Genomic DNA, 22876 nt, shown 5'->3' on the forward strand with positions numbered 1-22876 from the left:
CGATGCACGGCAGGCACGTGCGAAACGTACACGCGTTTCCTCACACGCATCGTACGCACAGCCGAGCTCTATGTCCACGTACATATATATATCTATGTGCGCACACGTGTGTCGCGTGCTATGGCTACTCTCTCGCGTGTTCACGGCCATCGATCGGCCGTCAAGTTGTACGCACCTGTCAACGTGTCATTATACGTTCGGTACTTCGGTTTTGTGCACCGTGACACTCGTGAAAATGACGGTTTCGGCTGACGCGTAAGAATATATTACACGACCTATTCACGCGACGCTAATAACGATCGAGATTGTAATAGAAAGCATTTTACCCTTGGGCCGGACTCCGTTGTTGCTCCATTTAAGGCTCACTTTCGCCTGCCATTGTACCCGACAATGTACATTGATGTAGAAACGTCGTGGTGAAGGCGAGAAGACTCGAAAATTGATTGACTTGACGATATCGCGAGAAACGCGATTTTATTTTCTTAGAGATGGATATGTGAAAGATTGGATCATTATAGATTACGCATTCGCGCAATTGCAACACTTTCTATCTTCACCTTCTTAAAATATAAATTTTATAAAATATCTTATTTTGTATTTATTAGAATAATTTCGCTTAATTAATTATGCGAATACGCTTTCAGAAGCAAATACGAGTTTAATAAATCCAAATCCGTGTAATAATATGTTACGACAAACGTGAAATCGACATCTAAATGAGCTTGTTGATACAGAACGACGAGTAATCTATTTTCGTGCGGATACACACACACACACACACACACACACACACACACACACACGCGCGCGCGCGCGCGCGCGCGCGCGTACGTGATATTTAGTCTCCTCCGTTTCGAAGTTGCAAAGGCGATAATGTCAATTGTTCACGTTGCGGGCTATTGGAAAAAATAATACGCGCGGTATCCAACGGCGATGCGGTCGAACGAGTCAATCGGATGAACCCAGCGGCGCGGCTCGTGCAACCAGGCGGGGGATACGAAATTAATAGTGTCTATGCGCAGGAACAAGACGAGAGCGAGGGCATTATCGTCCCTCGTTTGGGCATTGGGAGCGTGTAAAGGCATGATGCACACAGAGCCGGAGCGGCCGCGGTCCAGCTCAAAGCGACGATCCACCATTGCCGGACACGCCGGGGGCGCAACAGCTTGATACATCGTTACACGCTGTTCCTTCCATGTGCCCTTCTGCAACATCTCCCCTTTTCATTCCCCCCTTCAGTCCCCTCCCCCCATCCTCCTGTCTCTGTCTATCCTGATCACCGTCAGGCCCCCCATCTCCGCTGTCTCGTTCTCTTGTATCGGTGCACCGTTGTTCCGCTGGTCACCCCATGCTCGAACTAAACCCAAAGCCGACGCCGACGCCGCGCTCTAATACGATCTCACGATGAACGGCACCGTGCGAGCCGTAAAGCTCGGTTTACACCGAGGCAAGGCAGCCGCCTACGCGACCGAGCCGGTCTTTAAATCGCGCCATGCCGCGCCGGTGCGTCACGTAAAAGCCGACGTCTTATGTGCTTTGTGCAGATCGAATGGAGAAAGAGCTAAGGAATTCATCTTAATCTTATAATATACGACAATCAATTTTTTTTAAATAATTTGATATTTTTTATTAAATCTTTTGTTATATTTTATATAAAGCATTACGCACACGAGATCGTTATTTTTTTTTTTTTTAACAAAAAGTATGATTATGTAACGTATTGAGACTTGCGTGAGATGTGCGTGACTTGTACGTACACATACAAGAATTTTTCGATGGTGAAGAAGTTCACATAGAACCGGTTATTGAAGAACGCGAAGCCCCATCGAACAGTAGTCACGAGGCGTGAGAGATTACAAGAAGAAAGGTAAAGAAAGAGAAAAGACACACGCGAGCGAAACGTTGACACGGCACGTATCTATTCGGGAAATATACGAGACAGGAAGCGACTGCCGCAAAGTTAAAGGCGATCGCACACGGAATCACGTGCAAATTTTATCATAATACACGCAAATCGCAAGGAAATGGAGAAGTCAATCTAAATGGAACTTTTATATTTACTTAACATTACGTTGTAACATTAAGTTGTGCACTTTACATATTTTTACAAATTTTAATTTTTATTCAGCCGTCTAAAAAAAATAAATTTTGCTGTTTCCAAAAATTGTCTCCACCAATCGAAGCACCAGTTGAAAGTTCCAAATATCACACTTTTAAATCGTACTTGCCAATTTATCTTAAACATAATAAAATATATGATGCCGTGTAAGAAATAATAAATTGTAACGTTAATAAGTCGCCAATCTCGGACTTGAGAACGCGTTCTCGAGAGGCGAACTGTCGACGCGAGGAATTATAAATTCCCGGACATCGAGCAACAGAGATGTAGCCGATGTAGGATACATCGCCGGGCCCGGAGTCAAGATGGAGCACGCGCGCGGAGTTATGTGAACACGACTTTAAAGCGCCCAGGGTCGCAGGGACATCGAAGACCGTGCCGCTGCTCGCTGCTTTATGGAGGCATCAATTACTTTAATATTCGCGGCCGTAACACCCTGGTGTAAACGTGTGCACGCGCGCCGCCGTTGCATAGCCGGCGCGCTATTGCGGGTCGCGGTAGGTGTCAGCGGTCGTAAAGTCAGCGGCGCGGCCGAATGGCGCTTTCGAGGTGCATCCCCGATGCTCTCGTAGCGTAATCGGCGCGCGATACGTGGAATACCGGTCGAATTACAACGTTCCGAGAGAGAGAAAGAGGAGAGGAATGCGCGCTTTTAACGGCGCAATTATCGGACCCTCGTTATGGAAATCACGCTCGAATTTATCGGGATCTATTACCGCGAAAATACGTAGCGAGAGATCTAAGACGTGATCTCGCCGCACGCTCGCGCACGGTGAGAAAGCCTATTCCGATCGAATCCTGTATTTCGTTTCTCACGGAAAGGACACGTGTTTCGGCATCGACACGCCCGCGACGAAATCGATCTTTCGCGTCGCGGGTAAACTGATATTATCATTCACAGCGATCATCGACGTAATTGCAACGTTCGACCTCGGCCAGTGCGGAACGATGATGAATGGCTGTCGTTGAATGGCGGAAGAGAAAAGAGATCGGCTCTCGGAATTACGAAAGCCGGGGAACGGCGCTCTAATGCAAATTGCGACTTGCAGCGGCGGCGACAGCGGCGGCGGGCGGCGACGGCGTTTAATCGATCGATTTGAGCGTGTACTCTGAGGTCAAGACTGGACGCTCATTGAAGCGACGTTGAGTGGTGTCGTCGGGGTCGGTCAACAAGAAGCGTATCTATCTCCTCTGAGCGGCGTCAATTACTTTAATGGCAGGCGATCATAATGCCGGCGATAGCTGAGCGCTCGCGAGCCAGTGTCAGTGCTTATAATATATAGCGACCGCCCGATAAATGGCCGTTCTAAGAGTGTCTCTTTGTAACGTACTCACGAGGTCGTGTAACGTATCCTCGCGATTATAATGAGGCTGGCAGCTTGAGCTCGCGTATACGCGTGTTCAAGTGATATGCTGTAAAGAGCCGATGAACAACGTTATTGTAATAATTTTGTTTCACTCGCACGATAATATTGTGAGTTTTTATACCTTGTGAAAACATGCGATTATCATATTCTTGCATTTTTTACATGATATTTATCAATCAGGTATCTCCTCGTCGAACTATGCCCTCGAGCTGCGCAGCCGTAATCTCGCTGACCGTAACGGCGTATTCACAATACTTATGTCGCTGGAAGCAATTACTAATGATACGTAATGCTAATCAAAGCCAATCAAAGCGTCGCGGGCATGTCACAAAGATGCGCGGGATAGAGGATAATAAGCATACGACAGTAAATGTCAACTAAAGATGTTTCATAACAGACGAATATTCACGCACACAAATTGCTGTTTATTTTGCAACGTTGCATTACCTTCGCTCAGACCTTTGATTAGATATTTATGGACTGCTAGTGGCTGCACTTAGACCCGCATCTCACGATCCTTGTATTATGTAGGAAAAGGATAACACGTATACCTCTCTTTCAGAGAGAGATTCTCCTAGAGTTTAATATTCTCATAGAGGATTTAATTAGGATACAAATCGAAATCTAAAAGCTTGAGGAAATGTTAAATATATATTGATTTGAAATCTAATACAGATATTACTAATAAATTATTAATGTATTATTATTAGACAAATTAACAACGTACATAAATAATTGGTAGTTATATATAATTCAAGGAAATATATTATACATATACATAATTAAATTTAACAAAGAAAATACTTTTTCCGCCATTATTCTTAACATAAAGGCTATTAGATTAAAATTGAATTAATTTGTAAGAAAGATATTTACTTGTCGTTATATTGAGATTATGGTATACCAAACTAGGCCATCAAGATGGGAGACATTTTGCGTTCGTCGATGCGATGGAGGACAATTCAAAGCGAGTCATAAGGAACGTATCTAACAATTTATCATTTGGTATCGCTAACGAAAGTAATGTTGCTCCTTCGGTGAATGGCCTTACGGCTTGCGCTAACAAGTATTAACAACATAGCGCGCTCTCGCGCTAAATTTCGTATCCCGCTTGGAAACACGCAGGTGTGCCGAGATATCAGTGTGTTCTATTAATCGCAGAGAAAAAAAATTGTATATTCTCCGCCCAATTCCACGATGCTCATGACATTTACGAAGTCTCACCGGGATCGACGATGTAAGAAAACGTATTATGTAATCGAGTAAAAAGAGCCGCCTCTCTTTCTCTCCTTATGCCGCTATATACGATAAAGAATTAGCGCGTATCATTCTCTGTTGGTTTACGTCGACAGGCTCAGTTGAAAATGTACGCGGTTCTCTCAGTCGGTCGCGGCACGCGAGCAGAACTTAATTAAGCCGCGGCTTTTAGGTCGCGCGAGAGCGGGAGATTATGGGAGCGCGATTAAGAATGAGAAACGCGATATCGCGTTACGGTCGACCGGTTAAAAATTATCGGCTTTTTACTACATAAGTATAATCTCGCATTTTATTGCGGAAAAAAGAAACCAATTATCAAAAATCGACCGTTTGACCGCGAGATTTCGTTAAACGGGAGAAAGCTGCGGATTTCGTTATCGAATAATTAATTCATTATCGTTTTACCGTTTTAATTGGCATTAATAATTATTATTAAAACAAAAGAAATTTTAGTAGAGACAGGGAAATTATGAAATCCGCACAATACTCGCTGTCACAGTCTCTATATCCCTATTAAAGAACAGGACGTCAGCCGTCGACAGCCGCACGATAGGGCGCGTGTACGCCGAAACCGCAGGCCCGCAGCCGCACGCTAATTATTTATTCTTCGTTATGCCCTCCTTCTAACATGGGGTGACGATTCACCTCCCTCCGATTATAGTATACGATCCGCCTGGTTTACACGATCGTTCGATCGTTTCCATTAGCGGAGATTGATCATATTTTCTTTGACTTTCATCCACATCATTAATTTAAAGTTGTTAATGAATATTCGATATTTTAATAGCGGTATTATCGACTTCAAAATTTTATCGTCTTCCAATTAAGAGAGACGGAAAGTGTGGGATTACGTATGGCGAACTGTTCTACATTATGCGTTGTGTTTTACGTCGAAATTATTTTCGTGTATTCAATCAGCGTTCGTGTCGAATCGCTCGGAGAAGGATGAAAAGTAGCGACAATCGAAAAACATCGCGGGAGATGAAACGAGACACCCGTTAAGCATCGACGGGAACGCGAGTAGCCGTTAAATGCCCGCCATTAATTATTCATGCAACAAAGTGACACATGTAACGTAGACACATGTGATTATACTTCAAGCAATCGGCGACGCAGGCTCGTTTGAATAAGTGCGTCTATTTCGTGTCATTGAGATTTATTTTGCACCGATAACTAGTGTACGAGCGCGGTTTTTTTTTCCATTACACGTCGACCATTAAGTAGAGGTGCACAAGGATAAACGTGCATATGACACACACACACGCGCGCGCGCGCGCACACACACACACACACACACACATATATATATATATATCTCGCACAGGATATAAACGCACACGCGTGAAAGCTATACCTAGAACTATACGCGCTTATACATATCGAGGTCCCCGCGCTTCGCAGGCGGCACTTAAACAGGTTTATGATCCAGAAAACTCGAGCGCCGGGTAACATTCCGAGGAGATTCCCCGGGCTATCGTTACAGGACGCGGGGGCCCGTAACGCACGCTCGAAGTAGGAGCCCGGTGGCGAACAACAAACGCCGTTGTCTAGCGATGTTTGCCGATGATGAAAAGCGTGATGTGGCGTGGCGTGGTATAGTGTGTAGCACGGCGTGCCGTGGCGTGGCGTGGCACATTCGACCGCTCGACGACGGCTCGTTTCCTCGACGATATGAGACGAATCGGCGCGCGGGGGCCCAAGCCCGGGCTCGGGACCCGCACCGCTGCCGCCGCCGCCGCAGCCGCAGCGCCATGTGTTGCGCTCAATTGGACGCCTTTCAGGTAGAAAAACGCATCGGCGTGTCCGGCTCGCGCACGCATCTGGCGAGCGGAACCGCTTCGGGGCGTCGTCGCGGGCACCGCCGACATTGGAGGCGTGCAAACGTATTCCTTTCTTTTCCACTTGGTCCTACTTCTCGCCGGGCCCTATACTCCCTTATACGCCCTCCCTCTCTCTCTCTCTCTCTCTCTCTCTCTCTCCTCCTTTTTATTTTCATTTATATCCATCCGCAACGCGTGATCGCGCGACTCGTTACTCGCAAATTGACGTGGTTTCGCGTTTAAACGTGATGTATAGACCGTGTCGGCAGGTTATACTTAACGATCGATGAGCGACAAACGCAAAAAACACGGTCGCTTAAACTGCGCGATCTGCATTCGTGCCACGCGACGCTACGGATGAGTTCGCTCGTGCGAGTGCCGGATGCCCTTTCTGGATGCAGTTTCTTATGAAAGTTTTTGCATTCGTAATACCTCTAAATATCTTGTGTTTTGTCACAAAATATTTTAGACTTCACATATCCTATCATTTTATAATTGACGCCCTTGTAAATTCATATAAATCGAGTTTATAATTATAATATCTTTAAAGTTGAATTATTTTCAAATTATGATATTATCTTATCTTTTTAATTATTATCGATATTATCTTATCTTCTCATTTTCTTGTTGAATTGATTTTTTTATTACTACTACATTCACATATATATATAAATATTGCATAATTATACGTGCACGTGCACGTTTGCCGTTGACAATGTCATGCGCAGCGGCAATGGAATGATGTTTTTGCTACTGGAATAATGAGAGAAGTGATTCGCGTGTGAAAATTACTTGATAATATTTCATCAAGACTACTTATTATGCCAGTTTTTCTTAGCGAATGGAATTGCATATGATTATCGCATGCAGATGTATTTTACTTAACATATCGAGGAAGTACTTGTCCTTAGAATATTATTCTGAAATAATCAAATTGACGCCATTTTACATATAGTGTAAACATTCCGATAATCGATTTATAAATATAAATAGAGTATAATATAATGACGATAAATAACGCATGTAAAAAATTGCATTAAAAATGACGACAAAGAGAAATAACGTCGTCTCCCCAACGTCTCTAATGAAGAACAATAATTCTTCTTGAAATAACCGAAATTTTAAAAGCTGTGATGGAAGTGAATCTTATTCCCGGAAAAGAGTTGACGTTTGTCGCGTGAGGAATGTCCCCGTCGCTATCGCGACATGCGGATCGTTTCGCGAAACTGTTTCCCCGCAGGTGTACGCGCAGTTTCCCGCTCGCGAAATTTATAGACTGATTCGCACCTTCGGATTCGCCGGCGCGACTTCGTCGTAAGATCTGGAGTGAGCCACGGAGAGGAAAAGCAGAACCGTGAAGGGAATCGGCTTCGTTTCCATGCCCTTATTCGTTGCGGTCGTACGTTACGGAGCGTTATCTCGATACAGGTGCGTACCCGCGGAAAGACGAAACGCGAGTCGTTACGCGGAACGAAACGGTATGCAGATGAGTCTCGGCTATGTTGCGAGGCACTTTCGGCCCGAATGCCGTAAACGCGACGATAGGCTCGGTCGTCGTGCCTAGCCAGTCGCCCCGTTTTTGGAACGAGCGCCGATCACGCCGATTATATAGAGCGTTTGAACAGCGCGTTTCTGGAGGCCGTGAATCGTCTCATTACAGTACGTTCAGATATACATTTGAGTCGAATAGAGTGAAGAGCTCCATATGGGAACTAGATGATTTTGTTATCGATAAAAAGAGCAATTTTTAGAATTAAAATCGATTCAAACTTATTATCGGAATAAATTTTGTCACAGATTTTATAATAAATTAAGGTCACATTTTCTTGTCGGCAAAAAACTTGTGAAATGTTACAAGTTTTTATAATGTTTAATTTATGCAAAAAGCGGAGTGTGATAAATGGATAAAATTGAAGACAAATGTGTCGAAAATACAGCATAAATTAAGATTGTCAAGCCAACACGTTTCGCCGTTTGCGATAGCTAATGCATTTCTCATACTTTCCACGAGCGAACGAGCGATAGATCTCTCGCTCGCGAAGTGAGTCACGCCTAACCCGATCGACGCCGATTCGTATGATCGTTGATAAGGTCGCTCGTGAAACTCTTAAAGCGTTAAAGTTCTCTACACTACGTACACACCGAAATCATGTAAACGCGAGCGTTCGTTCGCGAATCGGTTGTATTACAGGTGGAATCTACCGTTTCACGAAAGCCACCAGTTGAATCGTTCTCTCGTCATAAATTTGGAAAACGCGACGAAAGTGCCATAAAGCGAAAGAACGAACCAGACGAAACGAACGAGAGGTGGCATGCGCGCGTTTAATCCTCGACCCTCGTCGAAACTTGCGAGGCGAAATCGGCAAGTTCGACGAGCTAATCGTCGCTCCGCAAATTAATGCGGCAGCTTAACTGAAATTTCGATATTTATTCCCGGCCCGCTCGCTCGCTCTCTGGCCGACGATAAATTATAAGAAGCGGCGGATTACGTCATAATGGACGCCGAGCACGCGCATCTGTTTTACGAGCACGGCGTTGCGGTAATCGCCGAGAGCGAACCGAACCATCCGCCATCACCGCCCGCATTTCCCGCTTATAATCGGCCCGAACTCTCAATGAGTTCTGTATCACTCTAGCAGATCGTGAGGAGAAGAGGGAAGGGGAAAATTCTCTACCGAGGGAGAGCGAGAGGGTGCGCGCGGAGTCCTCCCCCGAGGGGCAAAACCAGAGCCGCAGAGTGTACATAATCACTGTAATTTCGGCCAGGGCGCAATTTTTGTCCGAGCCGACCGCGACGTCTCGTCCGATTTCATTAACCCTTCATTTCGGCATGGCAATTTCAATCGAAATCCCGTCCTACAATGTCCTACAACGGAAGCAAAATCGTGGGAAGCGAAAGCTGGTAAGACATCACCTTTAATTTTTCTTTAAACTTTCCGTTCCGGGAAAACGTAATCAAATTATGTCAAGAAACAAATTTCCGATGTATTTGATGAATCTTAAATAAATAATTTTTACTGTGGTTTATTATTATCCGTATATATTATTTTACTTTCACTTATATCTCATCATAGATAAATACATTCATCATAGATAAATATATCCATCATAGATAAATACAATTACGAAAGTTATTTGTTTGACATTAACGTATGATTGGAAAATTGCTATTTCGCCGTTTGTCTTGATTGTAGAAGAATTAGCAATCTCGTTACAATGTTAACAAGAAATAAAAATGATTCTTTTTTTTTTACATTTGTAGTGGATACATCGATATACTTAGGATAGATGGAACACCGATTGGCTGTCATAAAACTGAAAAGGATTAATGTCAGCGAAACCTCACATTACTCTTTGCAGGTCGTGCAACGATAACACGACGTGACGAGCTAATTGCGGTAGATTTCGCATTACGTAGCACTTTCTTACCCTCGACGTGCACTTTTTTTGCTTGTGAACGCACCCTTCCGCGTGTCATACTCGTAATACTTTCAACGACCCAATTTTTAATCGGGAAGAACATCATTCGGAAGACTGAATTTATAAATTTAGAATCAGAGTAAAAAAATAACTAAATATTAAGTAAGTGTTATAAGTAAGTGTTTTGTCAAATATATGTATGCAAATTGAGATTTGAGATACAAGATAACAAAGTTAATAATAATGCCGTAATTTATAATACTGTAAGTGTATACACACACACACACACACACACACACACACACACACACACACACACACACACACACACACACACACACACACACACACACACACACACACACACACACACACACACACATGTATATAAAAATACATAATAACCATATAATAATTATTTAAAAATTATATTAAAACTTATATATTTTTATATATTTTTAAATATATTTTTATAATTATAATCGACGACACATAATTGAAATTTTTTTAAATAAAAAAATTTAAGTAATACAATTCCTTCCTAATTTAAAATGTATATATATATATATATATATATATATATATATATATATATATATATATATACAATATATATATCTCAGTTTTGGAGGCAAGAATTGTGTTTTGTGCTCGTATAATATGTATACGGATCGATCTGGTTTATAATGCATGGAAGATTAAGAAATTTCGACGATTTACGATCGGGCACGGTAATGCGTCGCTCGCACGAAATAGAAGATGCAGCATACTGGTTGCGTGTTCGCATTTCACGCACCTCTCGGCGATGATTCGTATGCGCTGGCGGAAAAAAAAATAAAATTTCTGCTGCCGCCTACATCGTCGTATCGATACGCGATACTATCGTCATTCTCCGATTATCGATTTTATCATGCCTCAATAAGATTGCGCGATCGCAGCAAACGCGATATTCTCGCTTTCGTCACGGAGATATTGTTCCTTCGCTAAGTTTAGGTTAACATACCGTTTCGAATAATAGTGTAATCCAATATGAAATACACATAGGGTGTATCGGTCAGAGCGCGATTTCTCATTCTGTAATTTAAAAAAAAAAATGCGCTATATATTTTTAAGAGATCTTAAACGATGCGGATAAGATTGCAGAAACTATTAGAACTGGAAGAACACAATTAACTTCTTTCAATCTTTAATAACGATAATTTTGGCGTGAATAAACAGCTTTTTTTATAGATGCAATTGGTCATTATAAAAAAAAACTGAATTTTAAAGAAACTTAAAAAGATAACAAGAGAATACATAAGCATTAAATTATTTATGACAGATAAAATATGTAAATATTCTCACATAAATTCCATCTTACTACAGCAACAATACAAAGATCAATGTAGTTATATTAATCATTAATATCATTGATCTAATCTAAATCTCATATTCTCAACAATTAGATTCAAAATCTTCACTTTCACAGATACAGAGAAAATTGTAATTTTCGTTCAAAATTCCAAAATACCGGAGGCATAATTGTTCGATAGAGGAAAGAGAAAAACTCACGGGCATCGGAGGGTGAAGTCCGCGGAACGCGGAATTGCTCCACTTGCGTTGCCTGGCCGGGTGATAGTGGCTGCTTCTATTGTAGGCGCTGTTGTTCTGATGATTGCCATACGACGAGCGCATAGTGGGTCGAAAACCCGGGTACGGCACGCCGTGCTGAAAGTCGCCGGCGTCGAAGCGATGATGATGGGGCTCGTGCAGGAAGCTGTCGTTGGGGATCGGTGGCATTCTGCCGTAGGCAACGGCGGCAGCAGCGGCGGCCGCGTGTCTATCGACATGCGACGGCGTCGTCTGCTCGTGACCATCACCGATCTTGCTGATCGGCCCATCCGGCGAGGGACGTCCGGTCGGGAACGACGCTGGTATCATCGCCGGATGGTGCCCGTAAAAGGGAGGAAAGCCGAAGGAGTTGGGCAGCCCCACGGTACGGTATCCCTGATGAGGCGGTGGTGGCGGCGGTGGCGGTTGTCCGGAAGTGTCCAGAACGTAGCCCGGCTTCTTCTCGCCGTGATAATGATAACCGTCGCCGCTCGGCAGCTGCCGCTGATAATCCTCCCGAGGCTCGCCTTTGACCTCGACACCGGCCTCCGTGGGCTCGGGCATCTCGACTTTAACCCTCACGCCGTCGTTCCTGTCCACGCCAGGTTCGCTCTTGATCGCGAAACCGACCGGCGATTTCGCTAGGGGACTCGCTGTGCTGGAGTCCTCGTCGCAACCTACGCTGGCCTGCTGCATCCTCGGGAGGTTCACGCCGACTCGACGCCGCGGCGGCGTTTCTCGTACAACCACGACGGCGTCATTGTCCTATAAATTGGTATCCTATGATTGTCGGACTACGGTTGTTGCAGGGCGAAAAAAATCGGTGGTTGGTTCGTTGCAGAATTGCGGAAGCAAAGCGAGATAAAAAAACACTGTGATGGACGAACGATAATAGAATAGGATGCGCATTATTTAGTGACGCAGAAATTATTTAAACACTGGAATGATCTAATCGTGAATTCCGTGAATCCGTAATTAATAGATAAAAGGAGCATCTCGTTATCTTCGCTCGCAAGAATATTGCGTCGCATAGTCCATAGGTGCAAGAATTCAGTCAGATCGTCGCACAAGTAACGCATTCGGTGAGCGCAGTAAGCGCATAGTTGATATATAATCCTTCGAAGCATTCATGATCGTCTTAGTCCTACAGGATTCTCCGGTGCGATTCCGCGTGGAAATTCTCACGCACGTCCTACGAACACGCGTGTAAATCTCTCAGGACGGACGTCGTCGTCCGTGGACAATAGGTTCGTCCACAGAAGCGTGGCTTGGTCGCGCTGGATTTTGGTCGCGTGGAGGGGAGAGCACGAGAGGAGGGCAAGGGCGGCGTGACAGTTTCCGTGTCACGTGTCCACCAACCTTAGGCCCCGCCTACGACCCTGATTTTCCCTAACGTGTCGGATCGTTACCTGGCCCTTCCGAATTCGTCATTCGTCGTTCGAGTCGTACCGCGAAACGATTTCGCAGGGCACGAAGGGAAGTGGGGGAGGCGAGAGTCCAGTCCCTCTCGCGATCGCGAAACGTTAGATTAAGGGAAGCGAAAACAAATGTCACTTCACCGGGGAGCTCCGATTTCTCGTGCGGTCACCCGCGTCACTCCTCTCTCCCGCCGCTACCACCCTCGCTCGCCCACTACCTCCTCTTCCTCCTTCTCCACCACTTCCTCCTCCTCCTCCTCCTCCTCCTCCTCCTCCACCCCCGCTTCCTCCGTCCTCCCTCTCCTCTTCTGCGACAAACCGCCGAGCGTGAAGCACCACGCGAACACCGGACGCGCGATTGGCGCGTTTTCTTGCCGCTACCGCCGCCGTCGTCGCCGTAGCCGCGAGAACTCTTCACGGTACACTGCCTCGAGAACGCATCGCGAGTCTCCCGCACGGAACCATGTCAAGTATCGGACCGGGACGGTTTCGCGCCTCCGCGCGACAGACGCGTGTGCGGGCCGGTATGTGTGCGATATGCGTGTGCGTTTGCGTGCGCTTTCCGCCGGTTCGCACACAAGATACGTATGGCGCACCAACGGTCGTCGTCTCGTCGTTAACGTCGTCGTCGTCGTCGTCGTCGTCGTCGTCGTCGTCGTCGTAGTCGTCGTTGTGGTCGTCGTTGTCGTTGTCACGGTCGTCGTCGTCGTCGTTGTCGTCGTCGTCGTCTTCGTCGTCGTCGTCGTCGTCGTCGTCGTCGTCGTTGTCGTCGTTATCGTCGTCGTGTCGTGAGCAGCTGTCCGGTATTATCACGAAGGCGACGAGAGAAGCTGTCGGCCGGCGCGAAACACGCAGCGGGGCCCGATACGCAGAGGAAGGCCGGCGGCCTCGGTCGAGCTGATCGCGTACGTACGAGTTTCGTTCCACGCAGCGTGAAACTCTTGGCGGAGGTGCGCGGCGCGCGGCGGCCACCACCAGTCCACGGGAGCACACGAAGCCGCCCGAATACGACCGAGAGAGCTCCGATATATCTCTCTCTACCTACCTACAGACTACTCCGGTCGCCTCCCGCCTTCCGCGGGCGAACACCGCCGCCGCCGCCGCCGCCGCCGCTGCCGCCGCCGCCGCCGCCGCCGCCGACCGACAGATCTACGAAGTGGGTTCACCTTTTGTGAGGCCGTCGGATCTCTTGCGCTCTCGTCGATCCCGCTGAGAGCGTCGCTTGCTCCGGTGGATCGTACTTTGCTACTTCATCATGTCCCGACTCTAACGAGTTCGCTTCGGGACGACCGAATCTCAAGATCGGTATATATATATATATATATATATATATATATATATATATATATATATATATACAGTCGAAAGAAAATAAAGAAAATAAAAATTACTCTCATGACTGTAACTAGTTTATCACTGAATTATTGCGAAAGGAAATTAATACTAATCATTTAGAAATTTATCCTTTTTATATGTGATATTTAAAATCGTCATGAGTTGTTTTGAGTAAAGTAAATCGATTGGTAAAATAACCGCAATGATCAGAAACATGAAAATTATGTTAATTATCCAATGATGTTACATGTTACAAACTTGATGACGATAAAATGTTAATAATATAGGAAACAGTCTAAAAACCGGGGTAGTCGATGATCCCGAAAATACATCTCATTCAATTAAACGCGGTATTGAATCCTGTAAAACCGAGACGGCTGGTTACACTAGATTTAGGTATAGGGTTCATCAGCGGGTTCAGGATGGAATCGATGCAAAATTGCATTTGCAAATTTGGTTATTCACGAATCTCGTGTTTCGGAGCGTATGTTCGTTATAGCGTCAACAGAACGCAATTCATACGCACATTTATATCTATCATAATTTATATTTAATCGTGATCGATTCAAATAAATTTGTCATCCGTTGAGATTATCAAGCTGAGATTCCGCACACCTTTCCTACATATAAGATTAATTTTTTTCACATTATTACTTTATATTAGTAGTTATGATGAGAACCATCGGACGCAGGTCTGCCTGTGCCCCGCCGCCACATGATATATCAGGTTACATATCCGTTGCGTCATGTAAATTGATACCTGTACATGCTCGTACACCGATCGGGCATTTATTTAAGCCATAAATTATCGTAATGTCGATTGGACATGCTTCTAGATATGATTTTACTAACCAGTCGGCGTGGCTATGCTCGAGGCTTGATGGAGACAATAAAACACGCATTCGCGCGTACTTGGAGGTCATGTTGCGCAATTACATGCGAAGAAATCGCGTGTGAATATTATTTAAATTTCGCAGTGGCAAAAGGTCTCCAAGAATGAAACGAAAGGAACAGAAACGTCATCAGAATTCGGTTTCCCAACGCTCGTATTTAATTATAAATACATATGATTACATTCTCTGTATTAAATAAGTCGAATAATGATGTGTACCGACATTAAAAATTCGAAAGCAGTAATCGAAATCGCTGCGAAAAACAGTTATGTATTTTCGAAAATTTCGCAATCAGAATTCGCCATGTCTGCATCATAAAAATTAAGATAAGCAAACATGAACTTTGCTGTTATGAACCGCGACCTAGCAATCTTTAATCAACGCGAATGAGAAGGATCGTCCATTATCGCGGATCGTCAGGGATCGAATCCTCCATGGTCGGATGTTACGGTGTCAAAGGAGGGTTATAGCGAAAATACTGTACGGATATTCATCCACATTTGATATTCATCCCCAGTACGCATGTGTATACTCTCGTGGCAATTTCTTAGCTCATATAACTGTCACGTGGATAGAGATTTCCTCCGCGGGAAACGAGGCTTTTTACAGGCGCCTCCGTGTTTTGTCTCGCGTGGCAGGTAAAACGACGCTGATGCCGCAGGTATTGCGTAGAGCGGCCGTTGCGGGCTTCGCCTTTCGAGCTATAGCCTACGTGCACCCATCCGTATATACCGCGTTGCCGAGACAAAAGGAGCAGGAAGGACGGAACCGTGGGTTCTTTCTTTTCCTCTCTCTCTCTCTCTCTCTCTCTCTCTCTCTCTCTCTCTCTCTCTCTCTCTCTCTCTCTCTCTCTCTCTCTCTCTCTCTCTCTCTCTCTCTCTCTCTCTCTCTCTCTCTCTCTCTCTCTCTCTCTCTCTCTCTCTCTCTCTCTCTCTCTCTCTCTCTCTCTTTCTCCCTTATCTCTCTCGCTTGCTGCCGCCCTTTTCTCTCCTTCCCTTCCTCTCTTACTCTCGACGGCGCAGCCCGTCGATACTCCGCTTATACGACTCGCGGGGCGAATCGATGCGTGTGTTGTGCATGCACTCTCTTCGCAGCGGGATGACTGGTGAGAGAATTCAATTTCCATCGTCGTTATCGTGCCTCCATCTTCAGCTTGGGCTGTGCTCGGATCATCCTCGCTGACTCCTCGCTCACTCCTCTTTCCGCCATCACCGCCTGCCGGCAGTAACGAGACAAAGCCGTCATTGCCTTCGCTTTTGCTCGCGCTTCGTCTCGCGACCTTTCCGCCGGATGAACCGTCAAGAGCGTTCACGTGCGCGCGCGCGCGCGCTCGCACTATCGAGAGAACTCTCGATAAAGATCGATCCGAGTGACTAGCCTAGAGCGTATGTTTAATTATATCGAGCGAATCGGAATAGATTCACGTTCCAACATTCATTATCATATCGGGGATCAATTCAGACCAGATTCGATCTAGATTTATAATAATGTGAAAGACGATCGAAGGAAACTCCTCCAATCGTCCGTTGATCAGATAACAATCATATTTATAGGTTTCGGGGCAAGTCTCATGAAAGTAGTTGTTAAGAGAAAATCAGAGCAGCAAGGCGAAATAAGAGTCTGCATAAAAAATTCCTTTACACAGAGATATACATAGACTTCCTTCAACTTGAGAAAATCAATAGTGACAATGAGACTGCCGATGCATATACCGAATGGAAGATATCAATGTGCATGTGTGGTAGATCAAGTCGGTGTTCGATAAGGCGATTTTACTTGTGAGTGTAGATAATACGACTTGTTTTGACATATCCCATGGCAGGAAATCGGATCGGATGTCAGATACGCTGGACGCGATCATCGGACGTATCGGGATCTAAAAATCATCCGCGACATCAGCGCAATTCCGCTATTATCAATCGTTACACAAAATGCACGTTTCAACATGGCTCGATCGAATTGTGTTCGGTGAAACGATTACATTTTACGGCCGAACGAATAATCCCCGTTATGCAATCGGGTCGCGCTTCCCAGCTGTCCGATCGGCAGTTTAGGCAGAGACGGCCTGTTCTGGACAGTAGTACAAAGAACATATGAGTGCGGTAGGTCGACCGTATGTGTATATCGATCGTGTTATTTTTCTTACGTTCGCGTTTTCATTGTACTATTTAAACGACGAAAAATGCATTTGATGCACCATAATTAATATCAAATATAATAAATAACTTTTTTTCTATATAATCGAAAAACAGAGCGGTTTGATTTATTTTTTTTTTTTTACATTTTTACCATTCTTATCAAATTCATCATGTATGGCGTAATATTTTTCTTAATTAAACATAAAATCGAGCGAAAGTTGTAAGGACATGGGAATAATAACATATGGATGATAATTGGAAATCGTGCAAACAGATGCTGATCAAGATTAAGAGTGCAATGTCCTGATATTCTACTGTAAACGCAGTTACAATATACATATATGAAATTATATATATAAAATTGAATCGCGAGATATATTCGCTGGAGCACAGATATCTATATTTCCGTCGCGTTTGCTCGTATCGGCGACGTGATAGCGCGTACACGCCCAACCGAGGCAAGTCGATCAATCCTCGAACGGACGCACCTAAGGACACCATCGCGCGGACCGCTTTCCACCGCTTTCTCATAGCAGAAGCGGCGTGCGGCTCCAGCGGCGATCTCCTGCGCCGTGGCTGATTCCTGGAGAACGACGAGAGAGGGGCGTGTGTCACCAGAACTCTGGGGACAGATCGGGCCAATAGGAAGTGGTGGAAGGCGTGGATCGCGTCGGCCACGGAGGACAGTGCGCGCGGACGACACGGACGGCAAAGTAGGGGACTCTCTCCAGGCGACACAGGAACGGTCCCCCACCGTTTCCTCCCCCGTCACCCCGTTAACCCGCTCCGTCAGTGTGGGATCTCACGGTCGCACAGTCGTCCGGTACGTCTGGTGGGAAAAGCGACGGAGGGACTGTAGGAGAGGTGACCCGACTGGTGGGGACGCCGATACACGCCCATTCTAACGTGGTGGGACGACAGAGAGACGGTTCATGGGAGAACCCTCCCCCCTTGTCCTGCTTGCTCCACGACCCTGCCGGCGGCGCGTGTGGCATCTGGTGGTACAGATACGACATCGCACGGCTGACGTGGGGAGATTGCCGTCGACCAGCCGCGCGCACCAGCGCGCGGAAACGACTCGTGGGGAAGCTCTGCTCTCTCTCTCTCTCTCGTCGATCTCGACAGAATACGTTACGTAATATATAGAATGGTCGTAGAGTGCTCGAGAGATAAGGGACAAAGAAATATATGTGATAAATTGTCGGTATAATTAAATCCGATAGTGCATTTTGTAGACTAAAAGAAAATATCTTCAAATTATAATCGATGTCAAGTCTCTTAAATTCGAGTAATCAATGACTCGAAAAACGTTGATGGGCTTGGATGTAAACCCATACAACTTCAGTGTCTCTGACACCCCTGATTAGAAGAAGATCCCAAGACATCCCGTATACGTCAGGCAATGAAGATCGAAAAACGGCAGAGCACGTGTCACGCGAGCGATTGACACCTCTTAATTGTGGATTTTCTCTTATCTACTGTCACCCTCCTCCTTCTGAAGAAGTGTTAAGCTCGCGGATTAATCTCTCTATCACTGATGGTCCACGTCGGACCAATCTTTCTCCTCGATAGCCGCTAACTCCTGAGGGTTTATTGCATCCATCAGTACATTCCAGCGTAGGAATCCTCAACGCGGTCGACAAATATCGCTATCCATAACTCAGAATATTCCACGATCCGATAGTCAAAATATCTGTCATTCTGCAGGTACTAATTACTCCTTGTATTACATTTCGTCGATTACGTATCAGATTTTGTGGTAAGTGAACGTTTCAATTAACGATCGTTAGTTCGCGTTGGGGAAATACATTATTGTGGAATATCCGAAAATTTGGCTGACTTTAACGGGACGTAACAACAATAACGGGACGTAACCGTATACGTAATAGGATGATTTATATGGATCAATAGATACCGATGCAATTTGTATTGCTTATTGAAAAAGTAATCTGACGAATACGAGTATTTATAAAGCAAGCTTATTAAATAAAAAAGTAACAGCTATCATTAACCTTCTCGCTATTGTTGAAACATGTATATATATTATTTTATATTTTTTAATGACACTATTAAATATAAATATGACATATTATTAGGAAACTAACATTGGTAATTTATAATTAATCACAACTAAACACAATTCGCAGAATATAATATAATCTTATATATTACGGATATATCTTTTAACATACAAACTTTTAAAAAATATATAACTTACATATTGAAAAGCTAGATATACAATTTGAAGTATAATGAATGACAATTTTAGATCTATAAACGTATCTATGAACGTAAATCAAGTGAATAATCATCGCGGACTAATCAGCCAGCGCTATAATCAACTACTACTAATCAAATACTAAACTGCTGCCCGTCCGATTCATCAAGGTAAAGAGCCCCGCGCACTCACGCGGACGCGACGACCGCCGCGCATCGTCCGTGCGTGCTGCCATCAGAAGTCAAGTCAAGAACATTCGTGAGATCGCGATTAATCTAACGAGAAGCGCATATCCGTTTCCGATGTAGACGCGAATATAGCTCGAGTCGGGGCAATTTGGATCGCGTCTCGCGCGAGGCGCGAGGGGGCGAGAGCGGGACGCGGAGTCTCTCGTGTCGTGGCGGCGACGGGCGCTCGACTTCAACGGAAATCCACTCAAGCGATAGAGCGACGTGTATATCCGTCGGTCGGTCCAGGCCTTATTACAGTCCGGGATGCGCGCGCGAGCACGAGGTATAACCGGGTTTTTCTTTCGACAGTCACTTGACATTAAAAGTCACGGTATTCCGTGCAGCCGCCCGTCTCCTCGTCACGTCAGGTTGACGGATCGGCGCGCGCACTCAGGAAATTAGGCAATTTCCGGGCCGCGCTCGCTCGTGTCTGCCATTTAATAGCACCGCACCAGTTACTTACCAGTTTGGCGGAGTCGGAGAACACCGCGGTCGGGACACGACGAGCGGTATCGTTGTACAACGGGGGGGGGGGGGGGGGAAGGGACGGACGGGAAAGCTCGGCCGTGCCCCCGTGGTGTATATCCATCCACTCTTCTTCATCGCCAGACCAGACGTCCCATGCCTGATCGATCGCGCGCACTCGAGTCTTCGTACGTGCTTCGCGTTTATGGGACGAAGCCGTATTCTCCTCCCGCTTATTAGCTCGCTTGCGGCTACATCGAGCTTTTTACGTTTCTCGCAATTTGCACCTAGTCGAACAGAAATATGCTGACCCTTTTTATTATTTTCGCAGGAACTATTAAAAAAAAAAATTTTAATTTTTGTTTCACCGCTGTTATTATCTCTAAGTTTGTTAAAAATTCTTATCTTAATTAATGAAAATGCTCTTTCTACTTCTCATCTTTCTGTCTCGTTCGTTTTTACATATTTATCGCTTTTCCATTAACGCTTAGACGAAATGTAAAATTATGACATAGTATATTGTTCAAAGAATGAATAATTTCTTGTACGCAATACCAAAGTGATGTTTAATTATGCGTACATACGTACATTTGCAAATAAAAGTAAAAATTTATTATTAATTTAAATTATTATTAAAACAGTATTGACAATAAATTATATGAAAAAAATTCTCTCTCTAAACATGTGAAAGTCCCATCCATATGATCATAGGACTTAAAATGACTGAAATCGTTCAAAATTTATGTATGCAGATCAGATAAAATAGAATTATCCTGTTTACAATATCCTGTAAAGTGAGCAACAAACGTGCGGCGTGCGACAATGTTTCGCGCCGGATATCGTTAGGAACGCATAATGGAGCCTCTCTGTCGGTGGTGCACGGTGGTCGGTGTTGATAGCCCGATACGGTGAGAGCGAATCCCGGGGTCACCCCCGGGGTCACTAATGACATACGCAGACTCTCGGCCCGCGTATACGGACAGCACGGAGATCGCATGCACGCACGTACGTACGCACACAGCTGGTGCCACACGTGCGTACGCGAGCACGCGCGCGCGCGCATCCCACATGGAACGCAAACGCAAAAGCGAAACACGAATTGGCCTCATCAAAGCGAGCAAACAATGCCGGATGCCGCCGATGGTTCAACAAACGTGTGGTTAGCCAAATCACCGTACGGCACGTAGCGCACACCGGCGCCGATGCCGCACATCGAGAAATGCCGAACAATGCAACAACGCGCACCCGATGATGCACCGACTGCGATGTATCGACGACCAACGGCGCGGTGCAACGTGGCCCTGAAATGCGCAACGATCGACGAATGGTGTTGTGCCGCAACGATACTTAACGGCCCGCCTAGACGATGCGCCCCTACGTGCGGTGATAGTTCTCCTGTTTATTTTCTTTGCGCAAGATGCTCACATCGGGAAATTGCACGATGTTTTCTCTCTCTCTCTCTCTCTCTCTCTCTCCCCCCTCTCTTTATCTTTAGGTGTAAATATGAAATAATTTCTCAAGACGAGGGTGGAATTGCGCGCTTGTGCATATAACGATGATTATCTCCGGCAGAATTTTCTGCGGGAGAATTGCACGAGTGACATACGATCTGGCGAACGTCTCGTTATTAGTAATGTCCATTTCGATTGCGTTTTGTTACGCTTTCTATCTTTGAAATGAGATAGGTATATTAAAGTCTCGACGGAAGAGGATTATTTGTGTTTCAACATTACCGCTAATAAAGAACGGATTCCGTATCAAATAAGAAACAAATGGAAATGGAAGCTGCGGGAATATCTCCGCATACGCAAAAGATCCTCTCATCCTTTCCAAGAAGACATTACTTTAAATCTAAAAGCAATTCCTCTCTTTCGATTCTTGAATAGATAGTAATAGGACCGAAATCCATTTCGCAGACGGTAGGAAGCTGTTCCGCGTTGCCGAGAGGTATCGACCAGGTCCCGACGATGGTTACACATGTGGAGCAGGACGGAGAATCGGCTTCGAGGCAGAGAGGAACTGTCTAATAAAAATGTTAATTGCACGGCTCGTTAGAAGACCCCCCGCGACGTCTGCTAGAAGTTCAACCGGGGTCGCCTCGCGGGGAGTCCATGAGTATTTGCCTTTAAACCTTTCGTCCTTTTTCTCGCTTTCCTTGCCTCTCTTTTTTCCTCCACTTCGCCTGATTATTTATCGCTCGATGGCTCGGATACGCGACCACGTACAGAATCTGGATTATGTTCTCCCTCACTCTTGCTCTCGTGCGTTTCCTAGACCGAAGGGAACTAACCGCCGTTGTAATGAGGTCGGAGTTTGATAGCGCAATCCAATTACTTTCACGCGAAATCTTCCACGATCTCGGAACGGCAAATCTATAAAACCAAGCTGGCAGCGGACCTCGTAACGTAATTCGTCTCGTGGAATTTATACTTTTATATTTGTGACGATACGGAGCTCGCAATGAAACGATTTCGCTAACAATTGCAGTTTTAATGAAAAAATGAGAAATATCAATAACGATATAATCGTTAATTCTACTATAAAATATGTATATGTATTTTGAACATTAGGTTGAGAAAGAGAAAGGAAAACATACGAAGAAAGGA

General features: G+C 45.1%; 1 protein-coding gene across 3 annotated transcripts in view; it reads right to left on the reverse strand.

Moving 5' to 3' along the window:
- Positions 1-22876, reverse strand: part of LOC105427321 (uncharacterized) — a 345326-nt gene that overhangs the window by 222302 nt on the left and 100148 nt on the right. For 2 of the 3 annotated variants that reach the window (XM_025218318.2, XM_089083221.1), the window contains exon 1: positions 11535-13221. In XM_025218318.2, coding sequence (XP_025074103.2) covers positions 11535-12269 — 735 coding nt within the window. In that variant the 5' untranslated portion in view covers positions 12270-13221. Of the gene's footprint in view, positions 1-11534; positions 13222-20268; positions 20558-22876 lie in introns of those variants that run through there. The other variant, XM_089083220.1, reaches the window with a different exon arrangement.

This window comes from Pogonomyrmex barbatus, unplaced genomic scaffold (assembly GCF_055798465.1).
Source record: "Pogonomyrmex barbatus isolate J1 unplaced genomic scaffold, ASM5579846v1 scaffold7, whole genome shotgun sequence".
Classification (NCBI taxonomy): domain Eukaryota; kingdom Metazoa; phylum Arthropoda; class Insecta; order Hymenoptera; family Formicidae; genus Pogonomyrmex; species Pogonomyrmex barbatus.